The sequence below is a fragment of the Chiroxiphia lanceolata genome, chromosome 5 (assembly GCF_009829145.1).
Source record: "Chiroxiphia lanceolata isolate bChiLan1 chromosome 5, bChiLan1.pri, whole genome shotgun sequence".
NCBI lineage: Eukaryota > Metazoa > Chordata > Aves > Passeriformes > Pipridae > Chiroxiphia > Chiroxiphia lanceolata.
The window spans coordinates 40,572,425-40,598,810 of NC_045641.1; the positions used below are offsets into that span (position 1 = coordinate 40,572,425).

General features: G+C 41.5%; 1 protein-coding gene across 2 annotated transcripts in view; it reads right to left on the reverse strand.

Annotated features, from left to right (window-relative positions):
- LIN7A (lin-7 homolog A, crumbs cell polarity complex component) overlaps positions 1-14,915 on the reverse strand; it is a 48,588-nt gene extending 33,673 nt beyond the window's left edge. For both annotated transcript variants that reach the window (XM_032688758.1, XM_032688759.1), the window contains exon 1: positions 14,451-14,915. In XM_032688758.1, coding sequence (XP_032544649.1) covers positions 14,451-14,730 — 280 coding nt within the window. In that variant the 5' untranslated portion in view covers positions 14,731-14,915. The remainder of the gene's footprint in view (positions 1-14,450) is intronic.
- Positions 14,916-26,386: the final 11,471 nt, after the last annotated feature.

Sequence of the window (26,386 nt, forward strand, 5' to 3'; positions counted from 1 at the left end):
CCTCATAGATATGCACAATTCCTCTCTCTCTCATTCTGTTTAACATTCATTTCTCTTTTTTCTTCTCATCATCATGCTTGCCTACAGCCTTTCAGGAAATAATACTGTTTCAGTGTGGTGGGTCATATTATCAGTGGAACACAGAGAAGGCAGGAGGCTGCGGGTAGGTGGAACATATTTTATCAAGTGCACTCATCAGAAGAAAAGCATGACTCTCGGAAAAAAATCTTCATTTCAAGTGTTCTTTCTGTATTTTCACTTGAATGATGCTTCATTTGCACTGCTAGCAGGACACAAGCAGAAGCTTACTATACGAACCCTGAGAAGAATCACTAGGACATAGAAGTAGCAAGATAACATACTGCAGTACAAGTGGAACACTGTATACATTATGTATACATAGACATATAGCACAAGGCAGTTTAAAAAAAATAAAGGTCAACTGGCTTAGTTATCACTTTGTTCTGTTATATATTGTTTTCACTTGCTGGCTCTTGTTCAAACAGCTAGCAACAAACACTGCAGACTGTTTTATTTGCTAGATGTTTTAAAAAGCAAATGCTTTTTCCAATACAGCTTTTACAACTCGACAGCAAATTATGAATCCACAGAATGAATCTTGGCTGGTCTGAACTTGGTGCTCTTTCATATTACCATTAAAATTGCCTAGACCAGCCTCCAGCATTCTCTGAAATTCTCTGTTTAGCCTGTGGTTTCACTGTGGTAGATTTTGTGCAGGGTTTATGTTTGTTTCAGTTTGGTCAGGTTGAAAGCTATGAGGAAAAATAGAGCAAATGATTTTAGCATGCTAAATGTGTCCCATTTAATACCAGAGTGACTCTTGAAAAAGAATGCTCATGCATGATTTATACTGCAAAATGTGAAAACTATTCTATGTATACCAAGGTAAGTGTCTAACCTTCCCTTCTTGTGCTAGTCTATGAGTGAATTGGTCTGCAGTCCTTAAAACAAATATATTATCCTCTGACTTAAGAGACTATTAGATAGTTAAATAGTAAGCTACAAAGCCATGCAATATCAGTTTGGGTTCAAATAGTAATCACTCAGAAACACAGTGTTTCTTTACTCTGGTAAGTACTCTAGAATTAAGTTGTTGGGTTGTTCCCAAAGCCAAAATACGGTGACCACTTGTTTACTATCAAGATATCAGAGAAGAGGTTTCTCATCTTCTGAGGGTCTTTCTATGCCTCATTCCTGTTAAGTCCGGAGACTTTCACTGCATTACTATGCTAGTTACTAGAAAAGTAAATGTGATGCATAAACACCACCCTTTGATACCCCAAAGAGTAAAACATCACTACAGGTTGACAGCAAGGACACTCAGTATGTCTCTAAAATATTCGCTAGCTTCACCATGGCACCACGGCATTACCGAATAATAACCCTGGAAGTTTTCAAGCTCTGTTCCGTTGTACTTGAAGACCTTTAATCAGGCTGAAGGTGAAGAATCTGTATGACATAACAGGTCCTTATAATTGTCAGTAGTTTTTCATTCCTCCAATACTTGCATTGAGGTTTAGTTATTCCTTTAAACCCATGAGAATACATTCCAGAATTCTTAATGTTATTTTGTCAACTTTTTATCATAATTCCCCAAGCCTACACAGGATGCTTTATTATATTTAGCAATCGTCTCCAAACATTATCAAATGACAGCAGGTAATCAATGGTTCAGAAACCAAAATTCTTTGGTGATTAGCAAAGTTCATTCATAATTCATAGCCAGCAGCCCTACTACATTGTATCAAACTATTTATATGGCTTCACGGTTAAAGCACTAGCTTCAGAAATATTTCAGTGTATATCTCTGGAAAATGTTCTGTATTACTAGAGCTCTGCTGTCAGCCACTGCTTTGTACAACATGGCAAGTCTTACTCTGGTGTCAAATACCAGATAGCCCAATATGCTTCCATTTATCTCTTTGGTTCCTTACTATCAGCACAGTGTTCTCTCGAAATTCAGAAGCCCTTCCATTAATTGAATATATTTATTTAATCTAATCTGAAGAGTTCAGAAACGTTGAGGGAAAGAGCAGCCTTTTTTCCCATTTAAATTGATATAATTATCTTGCCCAAAATTTCATGCTAATCAGTAAGCGTAAAGGTGTACTTCACCATGGTAAATCACACTTGATGTGCAGGGAGCAAGGAGCCAAGCTGTTAAAAAACAGCAATGTGATTCAACACTTTATAGTATGCATCTGTGAGGTCTATTCAAATTATTTATAGCAAGAATAATACTACCACTGCTTTCATACTCTAGTTTAGTTGATATGGGTAGCATTTACAGATTTAATGCACTGTCACTTCACACTCCTGTGGTTAAACATTACAACAAATACACAAACCAGTATAACAAAGAACAACCATACAGAGCTCTCATGATTTATCTTGTGGTGAGGGTTTCAAGCTCGCCACACTTCTGATGCAGACATCAACAGCTCAGCAACTCACCCTACACTGCTGTTACAGTTAACACGGAAAAACAGACACTTTGAGGCTTTGATTCATCTGACCTATTTTAGATGAAATGAATCATACTCTGGGAGCGTCTGGTCCCTTTGTTGACCATAAAGGGAGACTAGATAATTACCTCAGATGTAAATGCCTGCATCCTACATATCAGACATCTACAGCATGATGAAGCCCACTCTTACTGTCCAGATATACTGTGAATGAGTCATGCAAATTCATCTCCATGTGGTCCAGGAGACATCATACCTCAGAAGAGTTACATTTGACAAGAACAGTGTCATTACAAGGGAGGTCAATGCGCTTTTGAGTTAAAGCTTTTTAAAATGCCTTAACTAATGATTTTATGGATTTCTTTTTCTTTTTAATGTATGAGAAAATTCAAGAAATCATGAGAGATAACTGAGTGTACGTCTGTCTCTCTCATTTTGCCTGATGTGAGATGACTGCCCTAAATGCCATTAACGGCATATCCCCATGGGTTTCTGCATACATTCCCCAGTGCCTGGGACAGGCTCATTTTCTTTGGCTACTCATCAGACCTCGTTTTGGTCTACATGTTTCGATATGTTTGAGCCGCACTTAGATTCTGTTTGGCTCTAACTTCTCAAGCACATCACAGGCGTTCAAGTTCTCTGCTTCACTCCACTTCTCAGACACAGAGCCTATGATCCAACTGTTGCACACCCCGAGGCAGTGTTATATACCATGAGTCTTCCCAGCAGCTTTGGCAGCCACACCTGAACATGACAGCAATGGTCTGAGACATTTTGCAAAATAACTTACAGAAAGGACACAGTTCATTAGCAGACAAAGCAGTGCTACCTGTGATCCAAATATAGACAGCAAACTGTGTTGAGACCCCTCCATCCAGCATCCTCAACACCACCAACACTCCTCAGTGCTCTCTTCAAACACTGAAATGCTGACATTTCAGGCATACTGCTCCCGAATACTCTGCTTAGCTCATTCAACATTCAAAAGGTTCCCTTAAATGAAAAAATATGCTCCTGTGTTCTCCGAACCTCACAATGCCTACAACATCTTAAGTAATCTCAACCCCCTTCTTACTCTACTAAGTTTTAACAAGTGATTTCTGTTCTTACCCTCAGCTAGGGATTACCATAGCTTCAACCTACCATGAAGGCCAACTGGGAGAACTATATTTGCTTTACTTGTGTCAATTTTCTTAGCATATTCATTACTGTACACAGATAAAGCTAGTGCAATTTTTTCCTTGAGCCTTCATATGACTGATGTAAATCAAAGGAACATCTTTGTCAGCAATTTCAGATTTTGTTTGCTTGTGCATGTGTGAGATTGATCTACAGAGTACCTAAAACTATTACGAGTTCCACAGATACTTAGAGAAAGTGGTTTGGTACTGACATATTTTCCGTGCTGATTTTTAGAGAAATAACAATAAATCACAAAACAGTAAAGACTGAATTAATGGGTAATGCAGGATTGATTCAATAAGATGAGTTTCACTGGCTTAATTCAAGCCATTATTGAAGAGTAATAATGCAATTAGAATTTTCAAAGATAAGAATTTAAAATTAACCTTAAAACTTAATAATTTTTAAATACTGGTATGATTTTTGTTCTTCCAAATTATTAGTTTCATTGCAATTTCTAAAGCAATCAGGATGAGAAGGTGCATAAACATGAGTTTGAAATTTTTACTAGAAGATTTTGCCATCTATGAGAAAGATGAAGCTACAGCTACACCAGCTTTAGATTTGACAGTACCCACTGCTTTGTACAGAAGGCATTGAACGTAGCATCAGTGTGAAAACAAGATATGAAATGATCCTTAAAGCGAAAAGATCAAAACATAAAGCTGAAAATGGAAACAGAAGAGCATTGAAAACTATGGTATTTTCTCACACAGTACTTAAAACAGAATGTCATGATTTTTCACCTGAATTACCTCTAGAGAAAAGGGAAGGGAAGGTAAAATTCCTTTTTTTTTTCCTTTCCTTTCTACGTAGTTTTGACTTTATATTGCTTAATCATACCTGCTCTTTGTGATCATAACTAGGATTTATAGTTACCTATTCACCGCTGAACAGAACAGATGAGACATGATTTTGATCCTTTCTTTTTGACTAGGTACAGGTGGCTACAAATATGTTACCAAAAGACCACAGGTTTTTTAAAGTTTATTTTGTGTTCAAATAAGTATTATTTATATAAGGAATATATAAGTATATATTAATTAACCCTTGCTTCCTGAAGGAAGTAGGGTATTTTGTAGTTTCAGACTTTGTGTTATTTAAATTCTCCATCTTTCTGAAAGCATTTTTTTTAAAAAGGAGAGATTGCATGTGTTTAAAGCAGTTATCTGCCTACACAGGACATGTAAAACAGTGTTCTGTCTGACTTCTTGAAACTATGAAATAACAAGAAGAAAATCCTTTGAAGCAAAGCTATAATTCTCTGAGAAATTCAGTATGATGAAAACACCTGGCTTCCTCAGCTGACACTGTTCACTATGCTGGAGTGAAGCTCCTTTAAACACTAGACAAAAGCACTTTGGACACTTGGCTGGAACTGGAAATGTAAATACTTTAGAGGTTCTAATCCCAGATTAAAAGAAAAAGAAAGGGTTGATATACTGATATAACCCAAAGACTCTACTTAGACAGAATACTTTGGTGTTTTAAACCACAAGTACATAGAGAAAAAAATCAAAATCAGTGAAGGAATTGAAAATTTGACTAAGTTAGAGGCAGAAAACAGAAATAATTACCAGTTACAATGTTGCCTGAACAAAGAAAAACAGAATAAAAAACAACATGCTTTTCTCTTAGCTAAAATCCATTCTCTTGCTCCCTTGCCTAAGCAAAAGCAAGTATTTATACACCCTATGTAAGCATCACAAAACAAAACTACTGGCCATATGGGCAACCTCATGCCTTTCCACGCTGCTACTTCCAGCGTGTGTTTTTATTCTGCATCACAGAAATTTTTGTTGGCAGGGAAGAAGACAGGAAGAGGGGAAAAAAAAGGCCCCAACAGGTGTCTCGCAAAAGGAGGTAGGGTTAACTCAGGGATGCTAATTCTCCTTCACAACAGGCACTATGTTCAAGCCAAAGCAGTAACTCTCACTTTTTTCTCTGTTTGCATGTCATTACTAGACTCTCCTGCTGCCTCCCCTCAGTTATTATCTCTCCAGCTAATCTTAGTCTTAAATCTTTTTATGTTATTACCAGAAAGATGAGAAAGATGGCCGTGGGCAACTGGTAACGGTACATAGTGACAATACAAACTGTCACTTGAAGTCTCGGATCACAACTTTATCTTCTGTTTTTCTAGCTGGCTTGAGAGTCCAATGAGACAACAGTGAAAAGATGTCATTTGTGCAAAACAATGGATGCAACATAGTCATTATGTACACATAGTAAACACTTTACCTGTAGGTTCAGGTAATGAGAAGAGAGTTAATATTCTCTCTTAAATTTTAGTGGATTTAAGGATATTGCTTTTTGCAGACTGAATCCCTCTGGTACCTGGCTACATACTAGTCATTTCTCAGGAAAGGAAAAAAAACTTGTTCTTTGGAAGTGTGTAGCTGAAAAGCTACAACAACCAGAAGAAAGCAATATAAATAAAATCCTTTGTTAATAAATGACCACAAAACAAGGTAGTACAGACACACTGTTGGCAGATTTCAACAACTGACCACTGTTAGCTTTCAAATTTGAAACAAGTATGATCTTTGAAGAAAACTGTGACTATTGAATTGCTGCAGCAAGTTACGAACAAAACCTTGAAACAGAAAACCCCTGTGAGAAACATAGAGCTCATTGTCACCTTTGCAGTTCTGTTGCTTGGTGTCCTACATGTTGAATGATCCCAAGAACTGGAACAGCAGTATTGGAACTCTTCTCAGGTTGCAGCTTGATTTTTCAAGGTGTCTACCTAAGACATGAGTGGCACACACTTTGACATGGTTGTACCATTAGGATGCAAAAGGTACTGTATAAATTAGTAGTGACTTATAGCTATCACTATCAGGTTACAAGACTATCAGGCTACAGAAGGGATCAGACGTACAACTACCCCTTTTTCCAAAGGCTGCTTCATAGATTTTAAAGCCATTGTGCCCTCTTCAAGTTTCTCTGGCCTGTCTCTGTATAACAAAGAACAGCTATATTATTCTTTCGCTCCTGTGTTGATTCAGTAAGTACTGATTCACAAAAACACTGCTGCCAAATCTATTGAAAAGTGGAGACGATGATATATAAATTTCTGAGGGCTTAGACTGCTGCTGATGGCCATAATTATCCACCTAATCTGTTTCAAGTACATTCTTCCCCAATGCTTAACTGATTGTAGGGGAATTGATACCTTAAGGTCCAGAAGATTTACTTTTTCAGAAAACATGTCTGAAATAGAAAATTAAAGAGGATGTGAAGGATTACTGATTAAACATGGGCTTTTATTGAAAAGAACTAGTAAAAATACAACTGTTGTTCAGGAGAAATAAATTAAGAGCCTCTTTGGCAATGCTCTTCCTTATACAATTATCCTTGTTTGTAAAGAAACAAAATCAATGCTTTGATGCTCTATGTATTCATGGATACTTCATTGTTCCATCTTTTAAACAATAAAGAATCATTCTCCAATCTCTTCTTGAGATATAGTTTTCTGATCAAGATTTTTTCATCTCTTTTTTTCTTACAATTATTAGTAAAGTAGCGGTAGGGTAACAACATATTATGAGAAGCTGTGTGCATTTCCTGGCAGCTTAGCTGAGTTGCATTTGAGAAATCTGACATTTATTTAACCTCTCTGTTTTGGACCCTGGTAAAACAGGTTCTCAAATATGTACATACATCTCCCTCTGTATTTAACATATCTAAGACCCAAGCTTGTGGTTTATACACTTAGGAAAACATTGTTAATGTGTATTTATTAATCAAATTTTCTCATCTGAATAGAGAATTAACAATTGAATGTTTCTCATTCAGAGGCTGACTCTCCAGCAAATATCTCAAAATAAGATTAAGCTGACTGAGATTAACTCTGAAAATGCCTGGATTTATACATATATGTACAGTTCATAGCATATTAGTAAACAGTACTTTTGCAAAAATGCATCATGTGAAACAAATTAACTGCATGTGATAGAAGGCAGACTCACAAATTTACAGTTATGTGCTTCTCAAAACACCATCTGTCTTAACTTGGTTTCCCTCAAATCCTTAACTTCTCATTATTTGTGCTTCTAATGAGCAATTTAAATTGATAGTTTTACCTAATTCATATGCCAAATTCTATTGCACTACCTACAGGAACAGTATTTTGTATTTAATAACAGGGGTCAGACAAAAACTCGTACTTATATTTTTTGCACTTGCATGAGGGTCATCTATGTTAAGGAGAGACGGGCACATACGTGTCCTGAAACAGTAAAATTATCATCTGCATAAAGCTGATGACTTAGCTTGTCACAACTTTTAAAAAGTTTTCTTTCTGGTAACATCAGAAAAGTCCAACTCAAGTAATAGGACAGAATTAAGAAAATTGTTTATTTACAGTTACATCTAGAGACGAATTTTTTTTTCTATAGTTACACAAATGTGTCTCAGACATCAGTCTGAAAGTAAAATTTGTAGGATCTAGCACAGGGATGTTATTTAGAAAACAAATTCTTCCTTTTCAATATTATATGCAAATAGAGAATATGCATTTACAACATACAAAATACGATCCCTTGTGCTTTCTAATCACCAACTTGTTGCAAATGGTGAATCCTGCACCTGTGCAGGGGCCTGTCATAGCCTCTATCCCCTTCACTCAGCTGCAGGAGCAGGTTCCCTTAGAGGTGTCAGAAGCAGGACACAGACAGGCAAGTTCAGCTTACCATTTTGCTCTACGCAGGATAAATTCAGATAGACTAAAATGATTAATTCGCTGCTATCATGTCTAAAGAACATTTTCATCCTGACAGAGCAGGACGAACTCAATGTCTCTGCATAACCATCGGTTGGCCACAAGCCTCATTTCTCTTTCAAAGGTGTCTCACAAACCTGTCCTGACCACACATCCTGTTTCTCCAATTCTGTCTTCTCATCGGTTACACGTGTCTGAGGGAAAGTTGACTGGAAACTTAAGGTATTCCTCCTCGACACTCCACAAAGGTGGTAATGTTAAAAGTCGCCATGAGTTTTGTAAAAGATGCTTCCGTGCGTACAGGTGCAGGTCTCTCTCAATCTCATTGTCACTGGGCATCACTCTGGGCTGAAAGACAGGGCCCTACCTATAAGGGGGAGCCCAACCAAAGGGATGTGCTCCTGTGGGTGCCCAACCGCCTCAGTCACATCTCACCTGGCACAGAACTCCCATGCTGCCATGTACCCCAGCACCTCTTCAAGTGAGGACCGTACTGCCAGAGACATTTAAGCTGGACATGTGCATTTAGCTTTTAAAACCGTGTATTTTTACTCCACTCATGAACATCAGAGATGACACATAGACAGGTACTTGCTCCTACTCCAGCTCCAGAGTTCCAGGTGGCATAGCTGAACTACATTTAACTAACCAAAACTTCAACCACACAGATCCTCATAAAGTGTCCCAGTCATCACCCACAAACTACTGTCTCCATTTGCTTAACTTATTCCATCCTTTAATAAAAATGCATTTAAAAATCAAATAAATGTTGATACACTGATGTAAAAAACCCAAGCATTTCAGTCTGTGACTAGAATTGTCACTTTCATCCTGTCCTTACAAACAACAGTCCTTTTCCTTTCTTTTACTTGGAAGAATTAAGTTGGTTATTTATACATCCTCAGTTGGCATATCAAGTGGAGATACGTTAGACTTAAAGTGTGCAGCACTTGCAGAAGTATTTTTCAATTTTAGCATGCTAGGCTGAAAAGCAAGAGAAGACATCCCCATGACAGACAGGCAGCCAGGCAGGGAGCAGCACATCACTTAGCACTGCTCCACAGGGCTTCACCCTGGGTGACAGAGATCTGCTCCCCCGTCAAGGACTGTATTTCACACTTTATGAATCTGATTTTCTCTTCCTGATGAGTACACTGGGTTTTTTTTCCAAGATAGTACACATTACAATAATGTATGCACAGTCTACTGCAACTTATGTTCGATACAATTTTCGTTGTGTACATATATATGGGCACAGATGGGGAAAAAAATCCCCCTTTATATAGGCTGTGATGATGTAGTCAGAAGAAAAATGACAAGAAGAGAGGAGGAGGAAGGAAGGAGGAATACTCTAGCAAGTACCTATGTATATTACTGGTCAGGCACCATCTGATACCTCATCTGATGGAATCTGTCTAACATCTCTAAAAGCTGATGGCAATTCCAAGCCCATTCATATTCTTATTTATTGTCACTGAACACAGTGCTTTATACAGTATTTTCAGGAAGTTTTGGGACACTCACTCCACTGGAAAAATATTTGCTTGAATTCATAAAACCCAACAGAACTCAGTTACGCATTACAGCCAAACAGCAAGAAGTCTTTCCAGTTTCCAAGAATGTATCTGAAAGCAAGAGAAATCTGGTTGTCAATAGTCAATAGCTATGACCTTGTTATGAAACCTCACAGGGATTAAAATATCAGCACTGTATATTCAGTCTATTCAAGTTTCTTCTTTCATCCTCAGTCAAATGAAGAAGTGAAACCATCAGTGACATGAATAGTAACTATATAGGGAAAAACATAGTAAGACATAGATTACTAACAAAAGGCAGTTGAAAGTCCTGCTTCATATGAAAAGATATTCCCTTGTTCTTAATCATGAGATGGTCTTTGCACAGGCTAATTGTATATCTTCAAAAACAAGAACAACTTTTGAAAAGTGCCCTTTTAAAGCTGCCACTTTCATGATCCTATGCAGAGGAACTGGGACCGAAGTTTTGCAGCAGTCTGAGAAAATACATGGTCAGTTTTCTTTCAGAGCAGATTTTCATCTTGAAAGGAAGAACACAAGTAAAATTCGAAGTAAAATACGGTTTATGAAAAATTTGCCAGATGTTTGACCAAATCAAGAAATTCAGATTGGAAAATCTACAATGCATAGCTAGAAAGATGTCTCCTTCACTTTGCAGGCCTCCATATGACCACTCCTAAAGTGCCAAGGGCAGCACAGAAATCTATTGCCTCCTAATGTTATTTCTGGGAGTGTAATGGTACTTGTAGACAATGCTTCCATCAGACTGTGCTAGCACACTCTTTAAGTGACCCCACCCACAAGCTTCCTTTAATTTCTCATTGCTTATAACGTGTACCTGCAGTACACAGGAATACACAGGAAGTCCTCAGATAACCATAAGGAGACTAAGCTGGCTGGGGTAGATGACACTGCACTTGGAGAAAAGCAGGACACTGTCGCTGGATGTGTATGCAGCATCTGAGACAACATCAAGCTGGTGAGGTGCCAACTGTAACAGGGCAGCAGAACAGAGGATTAGAGGAGGAAATCGGGTTGCTGAACAGTGAAAATGGATGAAGATTACAGGCAACGCATAGAGCAATGGAGTTAACTGCACCAGGGCTTTGAGAAGAGCAAGGCAACAGAAGGCAGTATCCAAAGGAGACCTGGGGCTCTGGATAATAAAGGCAAAGGCAGCAACTGCTGGTCATGGGGAAGGGTGAGACAACACCTCTGTGGAAGACAAAGGACATTATGAAGAGAGGCAAAGGCAGCAAGATGTGATGAGCAGTATGCCAATACAAATAAATAGCGTTGGAAAAACGCCAACCAACTGAACCAGGGTTGTCTGTAAACAGTGTCAACAAAATTCTTACTAAAGACATACCTGTGGAAGAAGTCAAAAACAACTGTATAGGTACTTTTAAACATTTCTCTTTTGTATTGGAGTGAATGAAGGTAAATTAAGCTGGGAATGTTTTAAAAATCCATAACCCTGAACATAAAATGAAAAAAAAAAAGAAAAAAAGAAAAAAATCCCAATTTTGCATTTTTTTACTTATCATTTTATGAAAGACATGTAACTGTCTCAACCTGGAATAAGATATAGCTGTCAACAACTTCAGGGTTTAAGAGTTGAATTGGCCAAAAATATTCCCCCAGTTAGCTCTGATGAACACCAGAGATTACTGATGGGGTGGTATCGATTCAGGATGTAAGACATTTGCAATAAAGGTAGGAAGGGTGCACTTTCTTATGGAGAAGGCTTATTTGGCTGTTGGAAGATTTATTTTGCTGCTGCACTCAGCAGGCAGGCACTTTCCCCTCCCAAAGCTGCCCAATGCTTGGGGCCACCCTTCCCTAAATGGTACCACTCATAGCTTGCACTGCTTTATGTTTCCTGCCCGAAACAGTTGCTGATTTCTTCCCCTCCTCCCAGCAGAGTACCACACAAAGATCAGGCAAAAGCCTTTGAGATTAAATTGTAAGTGATTAAAATTTCCATTATTTTGTGAACTTGTTCTACATATTAAAGAGCCCTAATGGAACTTGCACACATTTGTGCAGGTAGAAAGGCACATGATGATAGGAATTAAGGAAATTAATTCCTGTGCTTTGGACAGAAGTAATCTTCCAGAATGTAATTGGCTTTCAATCATTCATATACAACATGCCCTTCACCTTTAAATGGTAATTCATTTTACCACAGGTTTTGAATGCCATTTACATCAGGCCTTAAGAAAGCTCTCATCTATGTAGCAGAATACAGTGAATACGTTTTGTCCAGGAGAAGACACATCAGAGGGTAATTCAGATTTCTAATGTATGTATCTCTATGATGTTTTACCGTTTCTGTGGCCCTTAACAAGGGGGAATGCAGAATGTGTCCTGGATAGACATGAAGCAGCAATTCTCCTAGCACCACCTCTCCTGAAACACTCTCTATTTTCTTGCTATGCTGAGCTCTGCATGGGACATGGCAAAAGAGATACGAGCATACAAGACTTTTCAGGGCTGTGCCTTGATTACAGCAGAGCTGTTCAAAGCACAGTGATGGTAAACATAGCTTGTCTGCTTTAAAAAAAGTAACAGGAATCTGGAAAATCTCACCATCTATAACTTTCCTTCTCCCATGGCTGTGAAAGAAAGACTACAGCGGAAATATCTGGAAGCACTGGGCTTGGTCTAGTTGCTTCTGGAGTTGCTTCAGCCCACCCTCTACAGCTGATGTAACAGTAACATGTTACAGGCGATGAAGTGTATCCCTCTGACAAAAGGGCCTTCTGCATGCCAGGTGTGGTATTTAAATCTATTTCCTCTTGCCTGTATTTTCGTTTTGCACATCACATCCTATCATTCTGTGATGTTTTATCTCACTCAAACTAATATCAGCCCTGGCTGACAACCAAGGAGACTGTAATGCTGACATCCCTGCCAAATGGTTAGGCATGTCCTGGACACAGACAACAGATGCTTATATTTAAATTTGGACTAATTTGCATTTTTGTGTATTGTGGAATTTTTAAAACATAGGTTTAGTAATGAAAAGGAGTGTATAATTCTGAAATAGCAATAATTTCCTTTGAAAAGCCAGGTTTGCTAATGGATTGCCATCTGTTCAACCCTTTGCCAGAAAATAGATTTGTCCTGCTTACTGAAAACAGTATTAGGGTGAAACTGTAGATTACACAGTGGATTTCTGAGCAGTTTAATTTAAAGTGCAGGCTAGCACTTTACTATTTCAGTAAAAATAACTTCGGATTCCCCCTTTCTACTAATGCTGGAATTCAAGCCCAGAAAACTGTATTTAGAGTACTTTGTGGGCTGTTTTGCTCTCAGTTGGGTTCTAGAAAAGGTGCCTACCTCTCCTTTATCATTTTGAAACTGAGTCTGTGTTTCTTTTGTGCAGGATTTACAGCAAAAAACCTCTCTTACTTTGAAAACCCATCTTAGTCCTCTAAAAAAACCCCACAAACATTTAAAACGCCAAGGCACTGACCTCAATTATGCTTTTGAGAGTACAAAATTTTTAGAGGCTGGGTACCTCTTGGAGCCTCTGGATGCAAGTGAGGAGGAAGGATACTGCTGCAATTCAGGATGCTGCACTGGGAGCTGTTGGACCTCTCTACCCAATGGAACGGTAGGAGCAAAAAAAATCAGAATGGTAAGTTACTCTTCTCTGTAACCCACAGAAACCTAATGACGTTTCTCCTAAGCCTTGTTACAGGGACAAATCCACTGCAGGGGAGAGGTTCAATTTTTACAGCCCGGAGGCAAAAGTTGAATTGTAACATAACTTCGAGATTTCAGCATCCTCTTACACTACCTGTATAAGGTTACTGACACGGGCTCAAGGCTACCCAAGCACCCCCCGCGCTCCCTACCCAGACCGAGTAACTTGTCTACGGAAATACGCAGAGCAGCTCTTTTGTAGGGTAACATCATTACCGTCGCCGAACAGAGGACTTGCAGTCACGATCTCTTCCTCGCTCACCCTACACCCCCGTGCAAGCCCCCCAAAAGCCGCATTTTGCCGGCAAACGACGCTCCCGTCGAGAGGTTCGGGCTCCTGAGTCGCTGCCGAACGGCGCTGCCCCACCACCGAGCATCCCCCGCCCAGCCACCTGCAGGGGTGGCGACGCGGGGCCCTGGGCGCCGAGCCACGGCGGGGGCGCCGACGGGGGAGCCCCGCAGGGCGGGGACAGCAGAGCGGCACCAAGGAGCGTCTCCGGAGCGGAGCGCTGGCCGCGTCCCGCGCCACCGCCGCGCTGCCGGCGGCGGGATGCCAGCCCTACCCCGGTCTCTGCCCGCACAAAGTTTTATTGCCTCCGTGTCAGCTCTTCTCCCGCCGCCCACCTGAGCCCCGCGGGAAGGCGCCTCCCCGCTGCCCGCCGCCACAGCCGACCCCCGGCATCGCGGGGCCGGAGCGCTGCCGCGGCAGCGCCCGCCGCGCTGGGGCTGCGGGGGCAAAGCCGCCGCTGTGCCGCGGTGCCTCCCGGGCAGGGGCGGCCGGGGAGCGGCGGCAACCGAGCTTACCTCTGTCCAGCGTGAGCGGCTGGACCGCTGTCAGTGTCGCCATGTCTGCGGCGGGGCTGGAGCCCGAGTGACGCGCGGCTCCGGCACCGGCGTGGAGTGCGGGGAAGGGCGGGGAGGAGGCTGGCAGGGAGAGGGGGCGGAGGAGGAGGGTGGCTCCGTGGGAGGAGGAGGCGAGCGGGGCGGAGAAGGTGCCCAGGGGAGGGCGGCTCATGGCACACGGGCCGCCGCGATGCTGCGGGCGCAGGGCGGCCCGGCGGGGCCCGGCGCGGGCTGCCGGCATCGCTGCACCACCGGGGCCGGGCCCTGCGGGTGGCCCCCGCCTCGCCGCGCTCGCCTCGGGGCAGAGACCGGGCACCGCAGCGGCCCGGGCTGTGCGCGGGGCCGGGTCGTCGCCGGTGCCGCGGCCCCGGGGATGCCGCAGCAGTCGGCGGAGGGAGAGAGAAGGGCGAAGCAGCAGCGCCGCAGCGCCGCAGGGCGGGGAGGACCGGCGGGGGCCGGATCTGGCGGCCCGGCCTCGCCTGGGCCGGGGGCGGCGGGGCGGGACGTGCCGTGCTGGGCTGTGCCGGCCCACGTTGTGCTGTGCCGCGCCGCCCCGTGCAGGCCCGTCCCAGGGCTGGGCTCTAGGCAGCCGCACGGGGGGCCGTGTGCATGGGTGAAGCCCTGCTCCGAGGGCTGACTGCGGGCGAGGGAAATCCGCGTGCGGAGCCGGGAGAGGCGGTAGCTGGCGCTGTGCAGGGCCTCGGATTAAGGGACATACCATGTAGCGGCCCTTTTGGATGGATCAAGACGTCGGCCTCATCACCAGTCCGGCCATCACCTCTTTTCTAAGTGCTGCGCGCGGCCGGCCATCCTCAGTAAACCCAGCGCACCCAGCACTCTGCACTGCCAGGGGCTGAGTCCTCACATTTGCAGAGCGCGAGGTTGGTCACAGACACGTGGTGGCTCATCACGTCTTGTAAATGTAGCTTGTATGAGCCTGGAGACCTCCACAGAAGACCATCCGCGAAAGGTGGAATTTCACACTGGAGCTCTGTGAGGTTTGCCGGCAGCTTTCTGGTTGTCTACCCTTGTCCACATGAAGAGAAAGGAAGGTGATCAGCTGCCATCCGAGAAAGGCTGGCACTGTGGCAGAATCCCACCGAGTTTCTGCTGCTTTCTCTGTGGTGGACAGTGGTGTAGAGAAATATAAGACTCAGTGAAGAATGGTGTCCTCTTTAACTGTTGCCCTCTGAAGCACCTGTGGTCTTGTGTTTACCTAAGGAGCACTGGGATAGGGTGGTGGAGTGTCACTCTAAAGGGAAAGGTAGTATTGTTCTCCTCACCCACTGGGTTTTGACATACCACAGGGAACTAAAGTGCAGCAGTTCAAGGTTGCACATCAATAAAAGCTTTAGCTGCAAGGGTATTTAAGCGCTACTGTAGATAATTAGGGAAACTGTGGAAAATTTGCCATTAAAAGTTTTCAGAGCAGATTAAAAATACATTTGTTTGTTTTAAAATTAGAAAAGTTTAAAATATATATGTAAATATGAACTACCTATTTCTTCTGATAAACTGAATTCAACACAAATTTCTCTAATTGATAACACTAAACAGTAGCCTGTTTGGTTATCTTGGCAAAAAAATATTTCAATTAACTAAAATATCAGAGAGAAATCAGTTCCTGACAAACAGTTTTTGAAATCAAAATTAACATAAGGATTTTTATTATGCAAATTTTACGTACTTGCATAGCAGCTGGATTGACATAAAGTGTAATAACCCCTCTTAAGTAGTCATGTTAGTATATATTGGATTTTTAGTCCCAAACGGAGAAGAAATACACATTTGGAGCTACAGCAACCTAATGTGACGACACTGAAACTGTTATGACACTTGAAAAAACTTTATTACAGATATAAAAGTGTCTTTAAATAATATTGAGAACAAGATGCCAAGTAAATTAGCCAACCAAGTTGCTTTCTGTATAGAAATTCATAACCCTCAGACTTGCCTTATTAAAGGACCATCTTGCAAACAGACATTTTTAAGCAAAATACTGTTATCAGAGTAACTTTTCCGCCAATAAACTTTTTTAAAAAGTAGAACTTTAGAAAAATCAGTGTTTGGGCTTGAGCAGGGTGCCTGTGGAAAGCAGTAAGCTTCGTCTGGGTTTATCCTTTTTTATCTACCATTGGTCAGATTTTGTGTGTCACAAGGACTAATTGGCACTTGGATGAAAGACTTGAATGGAAGTATTAGCTGCACTCAAGGAAGATGAAAAGCAGCATTTGCTGAAATTAAACATTTTCTAATCGGCATAGCTGCATAGTTAATTCTCAAGAACATTAAAGACCCAGCTTTTAAGGAATACTTTTAAGCAGCTGAACTGGAAAAATTGCAGAAGTTGTACAGCTGAATTCGGCAACTGGAGAAAGGGGTGGAATGAGACAGGGAGCTGTGCAGTAGCTCTTGCTTTGCCAACTCCCAGGAGGAACAGTGGACTCTAATAGCAAAAGTTAGCAGTCAAAAAGAATGAGTGCCAGCCAGCCTTCTGTCTTAGAACGTGTATCTTTTTGGACATAATCAATTGGTCTGACTCTCAGTCTTCTTGTTGGTTCCTTGGGCTGTATTGGAGCTTTTAATTCAATATCACATGTTGTTTACTGAACCAATGAAATTAGACTGAATTAACAGATTTTATATCTGTTATGTGGCTTATAAACTGGTTTACTGACATATCTCTAACAAGTAGTCAGTGGTCAGGTGCCAGTGAACAAGGCTATTGCTAGTACCATGCCTGTAGACTTTTTCTGGCTAAATTTTTAAACAAAATTCAGTATTTTGTTCAAACACCTAAAATGTGGATGTAAAGGCTTCCATGGCTATGCTTTTAGGTAATACAGATTATATATTAAAAAAATAACCATGAAAGTGGGTAAACGTTGAAAGACGTGTAGAGAGGCTGTGAATTGAACTTGACTGAGAAAGGACCTGGGCAACCTGTTCCTACTGTGACAGTAACCTGGCTTTGAGCAAGAGATTATACTGGACATTTTTCAGGTCCTTTTAAACCTAAATTATTCTATGGTTCTCTAGTAAACTGTCCAAATTACTAGTAAGAATTATCTGAATAGCTGGATTCAATTGTTAGATTTTAAAAAATAATGTGTTTTAGTGCTCCTGCAAGTAAGTGATGAGGAATGCAATAGTTACTTCCAGGACTGGAGATTGTTTTGAGGAGGGGTGTTCTTCTGTAGCAGGTTCAGTGTAAGTTCTTGATTTGCTGTTGCCAAAAGGGCTAATTCAGTCCTTCAATATGTAAATGAGGAATGGCAAATACATACAGGGAAATGATCTTTCTTGTGTACTTAGCATTCATAAAACAACTGGCCAGAATACTGTATTTAAATCTGATGTTTGCCTTATAAGACCGAAAATCAGCTTTGACTTGAGATTTAAGGACCTCAGACAAAGTTAATCAAAGAAAAGGGTAAGAAGGAAATTAATTACTGTGTGTAGGAAGAGGCATAATAGTGGAGGGATTTATAGTCTTTAAATTTGTAGTCTTGTGACATAAGGTGATCCCATGACTGGAAGTTTAACAAATGCAACCTTGAGTAAGCTGTGCTATTTTAGCAATAAGGATAACATAGGGACCAATTACTCATGGTTGCTTGAAATCTTAGCAAAAATCAGAGGTTTTTCTAAATGGCTTGTTTTGTTCTAACTTCTGAAGAAAATAGAATGGCTGAGGTACTCAGGAGGTTAGATGAGATAATGAATGTGATCTATTGCTCTCATGACTTTTATGACCCTTTGGCTTCCCTCAAGAATTGGTGCTACAAGGGCCAGAGAATTATTTCTACACAGCACAGTGCAGTGCAATATAGGAAAACCCAGCACAACTCCGAATGCACTCACTGGCTGCCAGAGTAGCACATCTAAGCTTTGCATGGCATAATTCATGGAACCATACAATGGTTTGTGTTGTAAAGGACCTTAAAGATCATCTAGTTCCACCCCCCCACCATGGTGAGGCTCATCTTCCGCTAGAACAGGTTGCTCAAAGCCCAATCCAACCTGGCCTTGGATGGGCCAGGGATGGGGCATCCACAATTTCTCTGGGCAACCTGTTCCAGTTTCTGAATACCCTCATAGTGAAGACATTTTTTCTAATATGTAAACTAAAACTGCCCTCTTTCAGTCCCTCTCCAGCTTTCTTGTCAGCCCGTTTTAGGTACAGGAAGGTGACTTGTGGAAATAAACCCCAAAACTCACAAAGAATATTGAAGCAGGTATGTTTATTTACAGCACCGGGTGCATGGGAATAATTTCGCCAAACATGCACACCTATTGCCTTTGTTCAGCCTTTTTTATGTGATACAATGTTACATATGCATTAGCAGTGTCAGCAAATTCCTGAAAATTGGGAGGGGAAATTATTAACATACACATCTATAACTCTGCCTCGGAACGCCCCTTGGGGGTCTTCACTGAGGGTCTTTTAGATGAACTGAGATGTCTTCTTTGGCTCTGATCTTTTCAGCTTTGCAAGGAATGCTGAGCTGGCACTGGCCACTCACCTCAAAACTGGTTTCATCTTGTCTCCATCTCTCAGAGCCCCCCTTTATCAGTCTTCAAGGTCTCCCTCAGAGCTCCTTACCACAACTCCAAGGCCTCAGTTTCTGCTAGAATCAATCCTCATTATAAAGTTAACCATATCTTGTCTGTAAGTTAGCGTAGGTGAGCAAGGCCCTATTCTAATTTAACAGTATTCTATCTAAAAATTAACTCTAGCAAGCAGCTAAGGCTACAATCTTTTATCACCACTTTATATTTTAATCACTCCTTATCAAAGGACCTATAAGGTCTCCTCAGAGCCTTTTATTCTCTAGGCTGAACAACCCCAACGCTCTCAACCTGTCTTCATAGGAGAGGTGTTCCAGACCTCTGACCATCTTCATGGTACTCCTCTGGACTCACTCCGACAGGTCCACGTTCTTGGTGCAGCCTTGGATAAGGTTGGCCTTCAGGACCATGAGCACAAATTGCTGGGTCATGTTGAGTTTTTCAGTTAATTAAGATGCTGCCCCATGACTGGAATAGTGTGGTAAGTGCAGGTATTTGCTTCAGTACCAGAACCATCCCTAACACAGGTGGAAGCCCTGACTATAGTGGCTACAGAGGTTTGTGGCAAGAGGCCATAACATGGTGGCACAGCTTAATCTGTGTTTGGGTTACACAGCACTGTTCTGTGCTTTTTAGCCATATTCTCGATATTAGTCATTGGTCTAGATGTCTTGTCAGGGCTAAATTTCATCTTGGGTGCTTAACATTTGAGTTGCTACCTACATTTCCCAAGAAATTTCACTTTGCTGCACGATTTTTCACATCCAGCCTTACATTGGGAGGTTTGCTGGTCAGCTACTTTATTTCACAGTGAGGTTACAAAATAGATACATTTTATTATGTTTACGCTGATTTTGTTAAATGCAATGTGTTGCTCCACTGCTCTTGTATTGACTTGATTCCCTCTGGGGAATGTCACACACTCAATTTGCAGGATGATAGTTGTATCTATTATTCCACAATTTAACATAGTTTGGTCATGTTTTCACACTGCGTGAAACTCTAGTATGTTTCAGAGAATATTCCGAGTACAGAGAACTTTCAAGACCTTTGATCACTTCTTAGGACAGATTCAGAACATGCATTCAGCCTCTTCTCTTATTTGTGTTTCACTTGGGCCCTGCGCTTCAGCACAACTAAAAACAGAGATTGCAGTAGTGTTGTAATATGTGTTGTGAATTCTCAGAAGACTGAGGATTTTTGTCATCGTTCATATTTGCTTTTTGAATGGCGTTTTGCATGTAAAGGCAAAAGAATCCTTCCATTTTTCACAAAATCCATTGGTTATTTTCCATGCAGTTTCCATGGCAGAACTTCGATGGCAGAATTTCCATGGCAGAAATTCGATGGTTTAACAGCAGTTTGTTTATTGGGCAGAGTGCTGCGTTGGTTACCCATGAGAATTGTGATTTAGTGCTTTCTGAGAACTATATGCATTACTTAAAAGTGCAGTTGATTTTGTCCCAGGAGAGCCATGCCATCTCAAATAATATTTCAGGTGAGCTGAAAAGTCCTACTATGGATGCACAGCTGTGTATAGTTCAGTATTTTTCTGCTGTACTACCCTGTACTGCACTTCCCTGCAGGACTCATTTTACATTCTAATAACTGTGATGGATTACTTTTTGGTAGATTGTGCAATTACTGTTTTCCCAAATATTGAAATCAATTTGGCCTTTGAAAATAATTTATTTCTTTCCAGTTTTGTTAAAGATTCAATTGCAGTTGGCAATAGGGAGAACAGGCTCAAACTTTGCCAGAATTCTCCTTGGGCTACAGGTGGAGGGTCCACTCAGTCCAGTGAGTTTCCACCTATAGTCTATAGAATCCTATAAGTCTATGTAGTCCTATGGTGGGTTGGCCTTGACTGGATGCCAGGTGCCTACCTAGCTGCTCTATCACTCCCTTTTCCAGCTGTAGAGGGGAGAGAGAATAAGATGAAAGATGACTTATGAGTTGAGATAAGGCAAAAGCAAAGCAAAAGCTTGCACGCTTGAAAGCAAAGTGAAAAAATAACAAGGTTTATTCTCTACTTCCCATCAGCAGCGATGTCCGACCACTTCCTGAGAAGCAGGGTTTCGGCACGCGTAATGGTTCCTTAGCAGCAGCCTCCCCTTCCTGCTCCTTTCCTTAGCTTGTATATCTGACCTGACATCATATGGTGTAGAATATCCCTTTGGTCAGTTTGGGTCAGCTGGCCTGGTTGTGTCCCCTCCCAGGATCTTGCCCTTGACTGGGGCAAGTTACAGTGCTGATGCTGTGCTCAGCAGCAGCCAAAACACCGATGTGTTATCAACATCCTTCTAGCTGCCAATGCAAAGCACAGCACTGTGAGGGCTGCTATGAGGAAATGAACTCCAGCTCAGCCAGACCCAATACAAGCCCCTTTAAAAATAATTTCTGCAAAAGCTAAGATCTATGATCATCTTTGGATGCCCATGAAATCTGAAACCTGAATCTATTTCCCTTTTTTTACTATGACTTTACTTATTTTGACTGTTTTAAGGATTAGATCTTGACTTTAAGTTTGTCAGTACTGAGGACTTTTGAGAAAAGTATACATTGTCCTCTGTGAGGCCACAGACGTCTTCAGTTAGTTTAATGCCAGTTCAGGCTTCACTTCCAAGCACTGTACCTATAGTGATAACTTATTGATAATGAGTGAATTCACACAGTGTTTTTAGTTATTTGAACAACTGAACAAAAGCATTGATCTGTTCTCTTCAGAGACCAGCATAATTAATTATTCACCTGCGCTCTTTGTCCAGTCTATTGGTATACATTTTGGATAGAGTTTTTGATCAAGAAGCTTTTGAGTGAAAAAGCAAAAAAAAGAAATGAGTAGACTTATCCAAAGGAATATGTTTACTGATTGTGGTTCACTGGGTTTCTCATTTTTTCCATGAAAATGTCCCTATATAGAATGATGACATAGATACTTACATTTAAGGGATGGTAAAACAGTAGTACATGTAATTTTTAAAAGTTTTAGAATTATCGGTGATAGTTACACATAGTCAAGTATAGAGGTGTAGCAAAAAAAAAAAAAGTGCAAGAACAAACCACAATTCCATAAAATTGCCACAGCTAATTAATTTTGGAGCATGAATAGTGCAACAGATAATATTGTCTATCAACCTTGTATTTCCTGAAACTGTTAGTCCTGTGTTAATTTTCATGTGAGATCAGTGACATTGTGTTATGCGTCTGAAAATGGGTGGGACTTTGATTGTAGGGAGTTATTGTAATTACCACTGATTTTAGTATGCTCTGTAAGTACCTTTTTGAGCCATAAAAATTAAAATATGATTAAGAAGACCTTTGGGGATCTAGAGTGCATTTTCACATTTTAATTGAGAAGTGAAGAAAAGCAAGCTGCTTCTAAAGTTGACGTGTGCATAAGCATATGGGTCAGGGGAGGTTTAGGCTAGGTACGAGGAAAAGGTTTTTAACCCAGAGGGTGGTTGGGCACTGAAACAAGCTCCCCAGGGAAGTGGTTACAGCACCAAGCCTGACAGAGTTCAAGAAGCATTTGGATGATACTCTCAGGCACATGGTGTGACTCTTGGGGTGTCCTGCTCAGGGCCAGAAGTGGGACTCAATGATCCTGATGGGTCCCTTCCAACTCAGCACATTCTATGATTCTATGATTCTATTTAAATACATCTGGGGCCCAGAGTGTCAGAGCTACTGGTGATTCTTGTTGAGAATATTACTTTATCTTCAGAAGGAAAGAGAAATAAGGGGAAATATGGTTGTCTTGAAGCAGTTTAATGGATGCCCCTGTGTCTCCAATCAACATCACTTCAGAGCTGATCTGTGTGATATTGTGAACAATTAAATCACATCTGCTCACTGCAATGCAGTCATGCTCACTTGCCAAGTTACTCTATTTCCTTGTGCATCCCAGAGGCAAAACCAGCTTCAGGTCATGTGTGGGTTTTAGATGCATACAGATGCTGATATGACTGTGTGTAGTCCCAGTATTTTAGTAAACTTGCTTGTCTAGAGGCAGTTTGAAGTCTTGGTTCCTGGACAGGAGAGTCTGCAAGACTAGAGACTAGTCCTGCAAACATCTGGGCATATTCTATCTTTGCTCTTATGGCAAACTTACTTGCTTCAATGCAGTTAACTAATGGAGAACATGTGCCTGAGTTGGTTCAGAATCTAATTAAATGACATATTTTCCTCATGGAAGGTTTTCAGGGAAACCTTGAAATGTGCAGATTTAAGTTTTTGGCTGATTTTGGAGAACTTATTTTAATATTCAGAGGAACATTTCCTCTGGGCACTATACTACTGTCTTGGAGAGAGACTTTTTACGAGGGCATGTTGTGATAGGACAAGGGGGAATGACTTCAAACTGAAAGAGGGCAAGTTTAGAATAGATATAGGAAAAAAATTCTTTGCTGTGAAGGTGGTGAGTCACTGGCAGAGGTTGCCCAGAGAAGCTGTGGCTGCCCCATCCCTGGAAGTGTTCAAGGCCAGGTTAGATGGGGCTTTGGGCAACCTTGTCTAGTGGAAGGTGTCCCTGCCCATGACGGGGAGATGAAGACGGATGATTAGAACCTGATGAGATAAAGGTCCCTTCCAACCCCTACTGTTCTATGATTCTGTACTAACGGTATTATCCAACACAAGCTGTTGCTTATCTGCTCAGAGCCCTCAGATGACACCATTTGGTAAATTTCCTCTTCAATCACATTCAAAGCCATCAACTTTGCCTTCAAATTGACCCATGTTCTGTTCCAGGCCAGAGAACAAATTCTCAATTTTTCATGCTTTAATGACTGCAGTAGTGTCAACAGTTTATATCTAACTTTTTGAAGAAAACTATTTAAAGAAAGAGACAATACTGCTGGGATTAACAGCAGGTCATAGGAGTCTTCTGCCCTGCTTTCTCCACAGCCACTGATGATGAACAAGGCTCACCTTAGCAACACTCCTGTCACATCAGGAGCTATCATCAAACAATGAACCTCCAGTTTTTCTCCAGGTCTGTCTTAGTGCCTCTGTGATGATCAGAGCTATCTCACCCAGTCAGTGCTGCAATGAGCCCATAAGGGCTTCATTCTGAAATTCTTTTTGATGCTCCTATCTCCCTGCATTGGCTCAAGAAGCCATATTTTGTTGCATTGCTTGCTTAGCCAAGCAAATTCCCTTCAGGGACATATAGTTAATCATGCTTTATGAGCAGCCCTTGGAGACTCTGAGCACAGTGACAGTTGCCAGTTTGTTCCTGATAATTGCTGTGAGGGTGTGGGCATAGGGACCAGCTTATGGTCCTTGTGGTCTGTTCCCTTCAAAAGCACAGGACGGTAAGAGTATCCTTAACCAAGGCTGCCTGCTTTGCCAGAGAGTGAGGTGGCAGGATGAGGGAGAGAAATTATCAGAGAAAAATCATGTCCTGGCTTGATTCTACTCAGCTTATTTCTTCTAAATCCAACTTAGTCCTTTGATTTCAGTAATACTTTTTTTTTTATTATTGTACAATGCCCTCCTTTAACTTTACCCTGGCCAGTATATGCACTTCATGTACTGAGTTGTCCTAGATGCATTGAGGATCTGCCCTGAGGGGTTGATTACATATTGTGTTATGCAGAGATAGCTCAGTCTACTTCTGCAGGTCTGGCCATGAAGCTAAAAAAATGAACTAATAAAATCAGTGAAGGTACAGCACTGATTGTATGGTAGGGGAATGAATCCTCACAATCCTTAAATTATTCATCCGAGGAAAAGCGGAAGTACTACTGATCTTTATCGTCACCTTTCTTTCCTTAGAAAATTTCATACACTGAGAGCAAGCCTTTCGTATACTGGTCTTGTCCAGCACCCTTCCTCCACTTGCATTTCACTCACCTTTAGCAGTGTAATACATTTAGTTTTACTGTCCAGGATCCTCTCCACTAGATATACCCACTGACATCTTCTGCTATTTACCAGTTAGTACTAGAGGTGCACTGTTGAAGTCATGTCAGGTTGAGGTCCCATATGTAATGACATACAAGAATCCTGGACCAGACTAATACTATTATTAATAGTATTAGTATTAATACTAAGGCCTATTACTGCAATTCCTCCTATTGTCTTGATAGCAGCTCTTTTTATCAGTCAATCATATCTCATGTGCAAGGAGAGAGGAAAGGACTTGGTAAGTCTATGCGATCAGAATAAGTTTGGGTCCAGCAACTCTGCCTCCTGTCTCCAGATTCCGGTTTGGCCGTGCCAGAAGGGGAACATTCCCCAGTCTTCCTCACTGTTCGAGTTACTAACTAGAATGGAGCATGAGACCTGTATGATGTCTGTCATTACTAAGACTGGACTAAACTAGCTTTGCTGAACCCAAGAGGACTTCATAGGGTTGAACATCTCTGTATGCATCTCCAGTGCTGTGTGTGAAACCCATGTAGGCAGTCAGGGTTTTGACTTGATTATGCATCACTAAGCAATGTCATTGGATTTCAATGGGGAGAGAACTGGGTATCAGAACACTGAACAGCCTAGAAACTAAGCAAGGACAATATCAAGGAGAAGGGCAGTGATATCAGCAGACTGTGGGAGGGATTTGCTTGACTTGTCATTTTTTCTTTTGCTCTCTGCCTGCAAAGGTCTCAGTTTTGCGGTTTTACTAATTTTTTTCTCCCTCCCAAAGTGAGACTGAACAGACTCTTGTGAGCTTGAGTTCACTGGCAGCAAGAAGGGAAACCCTTTATCTCACAGATGATCCAGTAAGGGTTTTAAAGTCTGTTTTCTCTTTTCCCTCCAGAGATACCTGTGGATTCTTAGTATCCATGCAAAAGAGAATTTGGGTCTGTTTTCCTAGCTTGTGAAGGATTTCAAAATTGTCTTTATCCAAAACTGCTCTACTTGGCTGTAATCCAGAGCAGTGCTCTACTTGGCTGTAATCCAGAGCAGTTCCAAGAGAACAGGACTATTACTGTGAACAGGTAACAATTTTAGAAGTGCAGGGGATTTCAGTATCTTGATTCAGATTATTCATCTGATGCAGGATTAGAACTATAAAGTGTTAAGATGAAAAGATTTCTCCCTCTGTATCCAGACCTTACATCACCATCCCCCTTCAATAAGGTGAGCTTCACATTCTCATTCTGTGTAACTGTTGAAGGAGAAGCTTTTCCCAAAACACACTGCTCATCTCCCAGGCCGACAATCTAGAAGCAGAGCTGGCTTTAAGCATAATCAACTTGGGCAACAAAATAAAGAGAGGAGCACATATGGTATCCCTGCTTTATGGCTGCCTTCCTGAACTCCGTGGTCATGCTGAAGGTGAGTGCTCCCTGCTTGAGGGGAACACTGCCATGCAA